The sequence below is a fragment of the Scyliorhinus canicula genome, chromosome 11 (assembly GCF_902713615.1).
Source record: "Scyliorhinus canicula chromosome 11, sScyCan1.1, whole genome shotgun sequence".
Lineage (NCBI taxonomy): Eukaryota > Metazoa > Chordata > Chondrichthyes > Carcharhiniformes > Scyliorhinidae > Scyliorhinus > Scyliorhinus canicula.
Window position 1 is genome coordinate 38,222,571 of NC_052156.1, and position 12,033 is coordinate 38,234,603.

General features: G+C 48.0%; 1 protein-coding gene across 5 annotated transcripts in view; it reads left to right on the top strand.

The window, feature by feature from the left end:
- Window positions 1–12,033, top strand: part of cacna2d3a (calcium channel, voltage-dependent, alpha 2/delta subunit 3a) — a 1,093,156-nt gene that overhangs the window by 663,441 nt on the left and 417,682 nt on the right. For all 5 annotated transcript variants that reach the window (XM_038812776.1, XM_038812778.1, XM_038812775.1 and 2 more), the window contains one exon: window positions 8,759–8,892. In XM_038812776.1, coding sequence (XP_038668704.1) covers window positions 8,759–8,892 — 134 coding nt within the window. The remainder of the gene's footprint in view (window positions 1–8,758; window positions 8,893–12,033) is intronic.

Here is a 12,033-nt window from a genome sequence, read left to right on the forward strand (position 1 = left end):
CCCCGGGTGATACAAGATCTCATAATTATAGGTGGAGAGCTCAATCCTCCACCTCAAGATGTTGTCATTTTTGATCTTGCCCCACTGTGTATTATTAAACATAAAGGCAACCGACTGTTGGTCAGTGAGGAGAGTGAATCTCCTGTCGGCCAGGTAATGCCTCCAGCATCGCACGGCTTCCACAATGGCTTGGGCCTCCTTTTCGACGGAGTGCTGAATTTCAGAGGCATGGAGGGTGCGGGAAAAGAAGGCCACGGGCCTGCCCGCCTGGTTAAGGGTGGTGGCCGGAACGACGTCCGATGCATCGCTCTCCACCTGAAAGCAAAGGGACCCATCAACCGCATGCATCGAGGCCTTGGCGATGTCTGCCTTGATGTGGTTGAAGGCCTGGCGGGCCTCAGCAGTCAGGGGAAAAACTGTGGACTGAATGAGTGGGTGGGCCTTGTCCGCATTATTAGAGACTCACTGGGCGTAATAGGAGAAAAACCTCAGGCATCGTTTCAGGGCCTTGGGGCAGTGGGGGAGAGGGAGTTCCAGGAGGGGGCGCATGCAGTCGGGGTCAGGCCCTAGGACTCCATTTTCCACTATGTAGCCAAGGATGGCTAAGCAGTTGGTGCAGTACACGCATTTCTCCTTGTATGTGAGGTTAAGGCGTTTGGCGGTATGGAGGAATTTTTGGAGGTTAGCATCGTGGTCCTGCTGATCATGGCTGCAGATGGTGACTTTATCTAGGTACAGGAAGGTGGCCCACAGTCCGCACCGGTCAATCATTCGGTTCATCTCTCGCTGGAAGACCGAGACCCCATTGGTGACGCCGAAGGGAACTCTAAGGAAGTCATAGAGGCGGCCACCTGCTTTGAATGCAGTGTATTGGCGGTCCTCTGGGTGGATGGGGGCCTGGTGGTAGGCGGACTTCAAGTCTACTGTGGAAAAGACTCAATACTGCACAATCTAATTGACCATGTCAGATATGCGTGGGAGGGCATATGCGTCGAGCTGCGTGTACCGATTGATGGTTTGACTGTCGTCAATGACCATCGTGTGCTTTGCCCCAGTCTTCACTACCACTACTTGAGCTCTCCAGGAGTTTTTGCTGGCCTCAATGACTGCCTCCCGCAGAAGCCATTGGACCTCCAAACTGATGAAGGTCCTGTCCTGGGCACTGTTCCGTCTGCTCCGAGACGGGTTTGCAATCCGGGGTGAGGTTTGCAAACAGGGAAGGTGAATCGACCTTAAGGGTCGTGAGGCCGCAGACAGTGAGTGGGGGGAGGGGACCGCTGATTTTTAAAATCAGGCTTTTGAGATGGCACTGAAAATCCAGATAGAGTAACAAGGCAGCGCAGAGGTGGAGGAGGACATAGAGCCGGAAGTTGTTGAACTCTACGTCCTCGATGGTGAGGGTCACGATACAGTACCCCCGGATCTCAACAAAATGGGATCCGGAGGCCAGGGAGGTTTTCTGGGTGACGGGGTATACCGGGAAGGAGCAGCGCCTTACCGTGGTGGGGTGGTTCTCTCTGCTTCAGGTGTCAAAAGGCAGGTCGTCTCGTGCCCATTTATCTTCACTGTCGTCGTCACGGTCGTGAGGTTGCGGGGCCGGGACTGATCCAGGGTGATCGAGGCGAGCTGCGGAAAATGCTGGGGGGGATCCCGGGCTGGTCAGTGGTGGCGGAGGTAGTGGTAGGCGATGAACGGCCAGACGAGCAGAGGTCTAGTCCAAAATGGCGCCAAAGATGGCGGCGCCCACGATGCGGACATGGCGGGCGGCATCAAAGATGGCGGCGCCTATGGGTCGCACATGGCTTGTGCTGAGGAAGATGGCGGCGCCCACGGACCGCACGTGGCTTGCGAAAGGGAAGATGGCAGCGCCCCTGGGACGCACGTGGGGGGGGGGGGGGTGTAGAAATGCCGGGCCTGGAAACAGCGGCGACCGGCCGGGCCTGGCAAACAGAAACAAAGGGCGCGATTCTCCGCTGCCCACGACGGGTCGGAGAATAGCGGGAGGGCCTTCCCGACAATTTTCACGGCCTCCCGCTATTCTCCCCCCACTCCGGCCGCCCCCCGACACGAATCGCTGCTCGCCGTTTTTTACGACGAACAGCGATTCTCCGCAGGCCGATGGGCCGAATACCGCGGAGTTTACAGCCGTTTTCACGGCCACGATCACACCTGCTTTCTGCGTTCGTGAAAACGGCCGCAAAGTGCCCGTCCCGGACAACCATGGCACACATTTATACGCCACCTGCTGGACGGAGCCAGCAGGCAGGGATTTACCAAGGTACCTCTAATATACCGGCAGTGCTGTAATACATATAATATACCACTAGTGGTGTTCAACACAGGTTGTTCAGGGAGTGTAACCCTTTCCTGTTGATGAAGGGCACTACCGGATCACCCAGTGCATGGAAGGCAACATGTATGCCATCTGTTACCTCCTGGAACTGGAGCATCCCTGCGATGATGGAGAAGCCTAGTCATCTTGATAGGTCAAAGTTTATGTAGTTGGGTGCCCAGGTAAACAGGGCGTCCATGACTTCACAGATGCACTTATGGGCTGTAGGTTGAGAAATGTCACACTTGTCGCCCACTTGAGCCCTGGAATAAACCCGAAGCGTAGATGTTCAGGGCTGTGGTAAACTTGATGGCCACCGGGAGCAGGTATCCTCCGCTTCCACATGGTGCCAAGTCCGCAAGGACCAGTGGTGGGGGACTTAAGAAACGGATGCACAAGAGGCCAAATTAGAGGAGAGTAGATAGAGGTGTTGTGGGTTTGGGGAGATTACAAAGATGGGCAAGACCATGGAGAGATTTGAAAACAAGGTTGAGAATTTGCTTAAACAGGAGCCAATGTGAAACAGTGAGCACAAGATTAATAGGGGAATGGGACTCAAAACCCGGACAGCAGAGTTTAGGGAGGGTTGAATGTGGGATACTATCCAGGGATGTGTTACAATTGTTGAGTTTAGACTGCCATGTCACACTGTTGCCAGGGAGAGGGAGGGAGTCAGCAGCTAGGGAACTCAGATTTTCACAACCTAAGGATGTTTCAAAGTGCTTTACTGTCAATCAGATACTTTTGATATGCACTTATTATTGTAATGTGGTGCAATGCAGCAACTCGGTTGCACACAACAGTCTCTCAGTCAGCAATGAGATAAAGGACAAGATTAGCCAGACCACCAGGAGAACTCCTCTGCTTTCATCAAATAATGCTACGGAATCTTTTATGAAGATGGCTCCTTGGTTTAATGTGTCATTTGAAAATTGCACTGCTATCTATGAAGTACTCTCTCACTACTATACTGAAGTTATTGCCTTTATTATCTGCTCAAATCTTTGGGTAGGGCTTGGCTTGTGGCCTTCTAAGTTAGAGACAGAAGTGTTACCACTGAACCAAAACTGACACCATTTGAATGTTCATATTGCTAGTGTTACTGTTTTGGTCACCCACAAAATTTACAGTTGCCACAAGATTTGTCTTAAACTTCTAATTTTAATGTTGAACAATCTGATTTGACTGTGGGATTCTGTTACAAAAGACATACTGATATAACAGTGATTTATGCACAGGTGTGAGATTGGTAGGGCCCGATCGTGGACCAGGCCACCGTGGAGGCCCCCCCCACTACAGGAGCCCGAGAATTGGCAGTCTGGCCCGGGATGGCGTGGCACGATTCTCGTGCCCCCCCCCCCCCCCCCCCCCCCCGGCGATTCTCCGACCAGGCGCGGGGTCGGAGAATCCTGGCCCTTGTCTTCCATATTTGAATTGCATTAGACCTGCTAACAATTTTATGTTTACCTTCTTTAAAGTATTAATATTGGAATATTTGATGCCGTTTTGCATTAACAATAACTAACAGCCTAGGGCGGTATTTTATTAAAAAATGGGAAAGTGCCAGGTTCTGACTGAAATTCGGTATATTTCAGCCAGGTTTTCTCTTCAAGAGCGGGATTCTCCATTCCCCTATCCGTGTGTTTCGTGGCGGTGCGTTGTTCACTGACGGTGGGATTCTCTACCCTCTCCATTTTGGGATTTCCCATTGAAGCCATCTCACGGCATCGGGAGATCTGCGGGCGGGGTGCACTGCCTGTGGGAAAAGGGAATCTCAACAACTGGAGCATACCGGGCCAGATCTTCTGACACTTTGGCGGGATTCTCCATTCCAGAGTCTAAGTGCTCTCACCAGCGGAGAATCAGGACTAGTTTCCTCTGGCTCAAGGTGGGTTGTCCTGGTGCTATTGCCATACTTCTGCCTTGCAAATTTATGCATGGTGGCAAGCACACTGGTTACTCTTCCCCTCCTAGTGTTGGGCTGCCATTTTGAACGGCCGCCCTGATCCCACTGTCCAGCGGCCACCGACCCCCCCCCCCCCCCCCAACAACACAAATGTTGACCCTCCCCACTGACGAGGGGAGCACCCCTAACTTTTCAGCCAGGAGGGCATCTTCCCCCCACCACGGGAATAACAGGTCACGCTCCCACATCAGGCACACATGAGTGTGACCCGAAAGCCCCATGTCCTCCCCGAGGTTCCTCCACCCCTTCAGGCATCCATCTCTATCTTCCATGTCCCCTTGCATTGCCAATTGTGTGCTACCCCTGGCACCCTGGTAGTGACACCATAGCCTGGTGTGATGGACCCCAGTGGTGCTCTAGGAGGTTAACCCAGTGCTCCCAAGCCCTTCTGCCGCAGCCAGGCTGCTGAGGGAGGGATCCCCAAGGCCCCTAGGGTTTGGCTGGGCTGTGGGTAAGCAGTGGACCCCTGGAACCTTGGGATGGGGGTCCAGTCTGGACTGTACCTTCCAGCCTGGGCACTTGATGGGTACTATTGACATGGTGACCTCAAGCAGCCCTCTCTTCAAATTCTTCATCCTTGTCTAATCTGTTTAAACACTGAACTGGCTTTCCCATTCTGAATTGCTCTGCCTGACAGGTAGAGAGCAGATCAGTTTATTGAAGACTCCAGACAAGAGGACTTCCCATTTACCACAGCTGCTCCCTCAGCCCAATGATTGTAAAACTGCTGCTTTTTGAGGTGTCAGAGCTTTCCTTGTAAGCCCAGAACATTTGAAAAACCTGAAATCCCCTGAACCCCTTTGAAATGGTAAGCACTCATTAGATTTCATAGTCAGTACCTTTAACTAGCTTTGATTCACAGCTTAGTGGTTTCAACCCAGCTGCAAATGGCTTGTATATTTAGCTTGAATGCATCAGAAGTACTCAACATTGACTCTAACAGCAATGTTATAAACATTATTGTTCTGATTGACAGCTCCTGACCAGTTAAACAATACTAAGTACTTTCTGCAGTTACAAAAGAGGAAATGAAACCGCTTAGCTGCTTTGTAGTGGTCATGAGTTGTCAATCACAAGAGTGTCTACAAACATTGTGGTTAGGATCATCAAGCGTGAAGGGAAAGATAAATAAAGAAACCCTTTAGCAGCTGTGTCTGAACCATTAAGCTGCCAATCACAGGCTATTGTGAACTTGAATGCATACTGAGCATCTCAAATGATCTCAGGGCATTTGAGGCCATTTCAAGTGTTGAGGCCTTTCTAGGAAGGCCATGACGCTCCAAAAAGCTGCAGTTCAAAGGGATTGAGCTGACGGCCCAGATGTTAGGAAAGGGAAAGTTTTCCTGCATTGATTCTTCACTGAACTGCCTGGACTGTTCATCAGCTGTCAGTCAGAGCAGTTCAGGGTGAGGGGGTCACTTCATAGATACAAAAATCTGACCAGGATGATGCCATTGAACAGAGGGCTGCCTGAGATCATCATGCTAAGGGTGATCTTCAGGTTACCCAGGACTGGAAGGGGTAGACCAGACATGGACCCCCATCCCAAGGATGGTCCTGGGGTCAAACCTTCACCTACAGTATGAACCAATACAACCCCCAGGGCCTCTACAGCCTGGCAGCGACAGAGGGGCACATTACAGGTAGCTCACCAATACCTTCCCAAGGGCAATTTGGGATTGACAATGAATGCTGGTGGAGTCAGTGATGCCCACATCCCATAAATGGAGTTAAAACACTTTAGGGCCTCCTTCTGTCTTTGGCACCATAATAGTGAGTTGAGGGAATGCTGAAGGATAGTGACCAGCCTGCTAATTTCCTAACAGATCTCCCTGCTTCCCTCCCACCCTGGCCCCACAGACAACAGGGGCCCTTCCCCATCCTTCCTCGCCGGCAAACTCTCCCCCCACCCCTCATCCATCCTCGCCGGCAATCTGCCCCTCCATGTCCCTGACCACCCAAGGCTGCACTGTCCTCCATGCCCTTGGCATGGTCATCTTGACTGCTGCAGAGCAGTAGTTATTCCCACCCCCGTGACATGCTAGTCGGGAGGAACACGAGCTTTCCCGGAAGATATGGAGGTTAAATACATTCAAATTGATGCTAATCAGGTTCGCGCCCTCGCTTGGCATGAACCCGATAATGTCGCTGGTAAGGGAGGAGGTGGGGAAACTCTCATTCTGAGAACTCCCCGGCGCAAATCCCGTAATTGCCCTCTCCCGTGAGTGAGCAGTCATAACTGGACTTGCTCCCACAGTGGACGGGCCTGAAAAATACACCCCAAACATTTTCTTTTATGAATGAATCATTCGGCCATTTATCTTTCCTTCACTTCATAATTGCTGAACAACACTGGCTTTTTGTTAATGGATAAGGATCTGCGACTCATCTTTGGCTATTATTCCAATTCCTCAGCCATTTCAACTCCTAATTTCATATTTTCCTCACTTTGACAATGAATATATATTTGTAAATTGCTCCAGTACTTTGGTTATGTCTGTTTCATGTAGATGAGGGGAAATAAATTTACAAAGGAAGAATAAATAAATTGTAAAATATAAGATAACCTGCCTATTTTAACGAAATTCTTCACCAATATATTAAGAAGAGTATTGGAATGAAGTTGCAAAGCATAGTACAGAATGAAAGTCAAAAATGAAAGAAAATGGGGCAGCTCCATGATCTGAGCATTGGTGAGATATTAGAGGCCAAATTACAAATATTGCTGCTTGTCATTCTTCAAATTCAGGTCTATTCCAGATAATTACAGCAAAAGAATAGTGGTGCTGATATTTGTCCCCATTTTGGGGCAAGAATTGGGTAGCAGTGTTCTGAAAACCATGGCACAGTACTTACTATCCCTCTTCCACTGTCATCAAAGTTAATGCCGTACTGGTGGGGCCCTTCATATGGATGGCTCAGGAAGTGACTGAAAACAGACTGCCACCTCATTTGCCCGTGTAAATCAAGATCCTATGATATGAACGGGGGCTCAGATTTTTGGCTTTCAGAGGGCAAATTATTTGTTGCACAAGGTTCTAAAAGTGCACTTGTACATAAAGGTACTGTAAGGGTCCTTCCTGCTCATTCCCTTATTTCACCTTTTTTATTTTTTAACGTTATCATTTTTGATCCATGGATGCTTAATGGACATGCATCCTTAAGTCAAGCAGCAAAGAGAATGAGGAATTCAAGAAATTCAAACATAGTACATTGTGCTGGTAGCTTTGGCCAGCAAGACCCAGACTTCTCGGCACCCGAGAGATGGGGTGGGACTCTGTTCAATAGATTGGCTGGTGGCCAACGAATTGCCCAAAAGGCCATATTCTGCCCGGTAACAGGTGGAGATACCTGAGTGGGATTTTCACTATCTCATCACCTCTATTTTTATCTATATTGTGTGTGTGTGTGTGTGTGTAGAGGGTGGGTGGGGGGGAGGGGGGGGGCAAGTTAAAGTGGGGGATTTGGAATTAGGTAACAGTTAACCAGTTGTATTTGCTACATATTCTATCATAGTTCTTGTTATACAAAAACACAAATAAGGGCAGCATGGTGGTGCATGGGTTAGCACTGTTGCCTCACGGCGCCGAGGTCCCAGGTTCGATTCTAACTCCGGGTCACCGTCCGTGTGGAGTTTGCACATTCTCCCCATGCTTGCATGAGTTTTGCCCCCACAACCCAAAAGATGTGCAGGGTAGTGGATTGGCCTTGCTAAATTGCCCCTTAATTGGAAAAAATGAAGTGGGTACTCTAAATTTATATTTAAAAAAATAAATAAACAGTAATTGTGTTTACATCCACAAACCTGGTGACTGTAATCATTGGGTAGCCAAGGGCCAAAGACTTCAGGTATTTTTATAAGAATTATTGGTTAATTCAATTGTGTTGCGAATCCGGTTCAAGTGTGGCTGGAAACGACCACGCACTAGCCCAGGGGATCATAACAGTACTTAAATAGATGTCCTCCAAGGCATCATTAGCGGCCATTATGAAAGCAAAAATGGCATCTTTTTCCAGTGAGATATTTGTGGCCAGGTGGCGCACGGAATTTATTCCAGGCCTATAAAATCATCCCGCCCACTCCATGTTTCACCTTCCCTCCCCTCCCCCCTCCACCTCCTCCCCAGTTGTTGCCTGCTTGTCCCTCTTATTATGTCCTTGCTCGATCAACTCCATGGGGGAGATAACAGACCCGACCTCTCTGGACCCAAGCTTCCTATCTGTGCTCCAAGCATTACGGGTGTTTCGCTAATGACATCTGGCGGGCAGCTGTGTCCTACTCCCACCATCCACCCAAACTGAAAACCATCCTAATTGTTTCCTGATTTTGTTTTTTTCCCATTTGTTTCAATGCTATTTTCTAATTTTGTTTCTGTCGGTTGTTTTTGCATTTTTTGGGATAATCTGTTAACCACAATAGTGCATTTTAAAGATCTCTTTCCACTCTGATTCTGTTTTAGGATATTTCACTCAGATTTCCACTCTAGCTGATGTACAAGAAAACGTGATGGAGTACCTTCATGTTCTGAGCCGGCCGAAGGTCATTGACCAGGAACATGATATTGTGTGGACTGAGGCATACATTGACAACACTGTAAGTTAGCATTCATTATGTCTATGCCTTACCAAAAACAACTTGGTGGAATAATCATATAAAGCTAATATGAAACCATGTTCCATTTTAATGAATAATAGTCGCTTTGCTTTCCAGACCTTGCAAACAAAACTGTTAGGGAAGAGTTTGAGTAAATGTTCCATTTTCCAAAGTATGTTAACAACATTTTCTATTCGGCAATGAATTTGTTTTTCTTTAATTGCTCCAGTTTTCTAGATCTATTTTCTGTTGGGATAGGAAAATATAGTTCAAAGGAAGCATAGTTGACTGAAGGAAAGCATTTTGTTTCAACAATATTTTCACGGTGATTAACTGGAACTCCACAAATATTTTAATAGCAGTATGAAGTAGAAAAGTGTTAAGGAAAAGAAAACACCAGAAAATGAAGTCAAGCTGAGAAGCTGATTTTCATTCGGATTAACAGTTACATTTGGCATGAGGGAATGGAATAAGAGAACAAGTGTTGCCATCTGTACTTTGTGACTCTGCAAAACCTGATTACACTTGGTTGTCCATTCCAGTCCAGATGGTTTCATTAAATCTAATAGCCTCCAGAGATTTTAATAGCAGTGATGGCATAAGTGAAACATACTGTGGCACTTCATGGCTCATCCTGCATTCTGGCGCAGGTTATTAACATTATGGCAAAGACAACTTTGTGCCATCTAAGATGTTAAAACAAACAAAATCAACACACAGAATTTTAAACTGTTTTCTCCTTTGATTAAGATTATTTTTATTTCACGCGATGGCGGGCAAGGGATGGCAGGCGAATCCACTGCTCGTTTTCCATCTCTTGAAAAATTTGGGAAGGATGTAAAACACGTTGCCGATTCACTGCCGCCATTTTACACCATTGCAAAATTATTCGACTGAGTCACGGTGTGACACAAGAATGAAGATTTAAAAAAATAAATAAATTTAGAGTATCCAATTCATTTTTTCCAATTAAGGGGCAATTTAGCATGGTTAATCCACCTACCCTGCCCATCTTTTGGGTTGTGGGAGTGAAACCCACACAAACACGGGGAGAATGTGCAAACTCCATACGGACAGTGGCCCAGAGCTGGGATCGAACCTGGGATCTTGGTGCCGTGAGGCAACCGTGCTAACCACTTGCGCCAAAACAACTGCTCACCCCTACTTTCTGACCTTTAGCCAATGTCATCACCATACTGCCACTGTCCCTTTAAACCCATGGGTTAGTAGTAAATTTGGGGGAAAGATTTATAATACCTAGCAAATTGAAAGGTTTAGCATTATACCAGAGGCTTTCTGAACAATATTGAGACATCTCAATCATCAAATTCAGGGATTGGTATTGTAACACTTTGGAGACACCCTGGCATTGATTTTAACATCTCTTTGCCTGGCAGAAATTAAGTAGGAGGACAGTAAAATGGAGCGAAGGACTGACCAGTTCTTTCCCACCTTAACTTCACTGACTGCAATTTAAGCCACCGGGGTCCTCTTTAAATACATTGATCAGGGCTGAGGCCTAAGTGATGGTTTCTATCAGGCAAAAACAAGCAGTGCAGTGGCCTGGGCCAGAAGATCTGGTTGGGTGTCAACACCCCAACACCCAACTAGGTAAGTTGTAATAAATATTAATTTATCTTAGATAGATAGAATTTACAGTGCAGTAGGAGGCCATTCGGCCCATCGAGTCTGCACTGGCTCTTGGAAAGAGCACCCTACCCAAGGTCAACACCTCCACCCTATCCCCATAACTCAGTAACCCCACCCAACACTAAGGGCAATTTTGGACACTAAGGGCAATTTATCATGGCCAGTCCACCTAGACTGCACATCTTTGGACTGTGGGAGGAAACCGGAGCACCCGGAGGAAACCCACGCAGACACGGGGAGGATGTGCAGACTCCGCACAGACAGTGACCCAAGCCGGAATCGAACCTGGGACCCTGGAGCTGTGAAGCATTTGTGCTATCCACAATGCTACCGTGCTGCCCATGATTTAGCTTGGTTGGGAACAAAAGGGAGCGTGAGAGCTTCTACAGGCTGCAGAAGGAGCCTTGGGCATCTGGGCCGAACTCCCACTCCAAATCCTGCTTTTTTGACTAACTCTGCCTCTGGACGCAAACATCTTAAGATCAGTTGAATAAAACCTTTCACAGAAACACACACTAATGAAAACTGTTGTCCTTATACTTGCAACACGGCTCCTACGTTTTGGTGTTGCCTGCTGTGGTCCTCCCCCCTCGCCAGGTGACAACTTGCATTCTGAGCCCCAAGTTTCACATGTATTGGAGCTCGGTTTCCCTCAGTCCACGGCAGCACATTTTGTCATCAATTTTAATGACTGAACAGCCTGAAAGTTGAAGAGCAGTCCATGCAGTAGAGTGAAAAATCATTGCGTTTTCACTTACCCTCCCCTAACATCTGCTGCCTCAGACAAATGTGGTTAAAGCAAGTGTCAGAGGCTTCCTTGAAAGCCAAGTACACCTCAAAGGGCTTTAAATCCATTGACAGCCTATGAAATGCAAATACTCTATTCAATTTTCGCACAACAATATGTTGCACTAGCCAGTGATTGACAGTTTTATTGGTCCAGCCACAGCTCCTTAGAGGGTTTGTTTAATTATCTCGCCTATTACACTTGAATGCACCTCAGGTACCCTGCTTTGACGCTAACCACAATGTTTATCATAGTCTTGCTCTCAGAAGAAGCTAAGTGCTTTCACTTCCTCTTTATCTCAGCAGAAATCACTCATGCATGCGTGCTGTGGTGGGTGGCTAGCTAGTCCCATGGTGGGGGGGGGAAGGATGCCGCTACTTGGCAGCTGGGGGAGGGGGTGAGGCATGCATTTCATTGAGTGAGCGAGGGGGGATTTCTTTGGGAGGGTCACCTCAGTTCTGCTCTGACCTCCTTGGCCCACCTTAGGGTCCACAACGTCAGGGGCACTCTTGGGCAAACTTGCACCAAAGGCCATCCAGAGGATTTCTCACTGTGGGAGTCGGTGCATAATAGGTAGGTGGTGAATCAGAATCCAGCCCATTATTCAAATGGAAATGGATGCAGATTGGTGACTTGCATCTTCCCCCTGGTGAGGGGGGGATAGCACACTGAGGCCGTCAGTGGGGGATCGGAGCATTGTAACG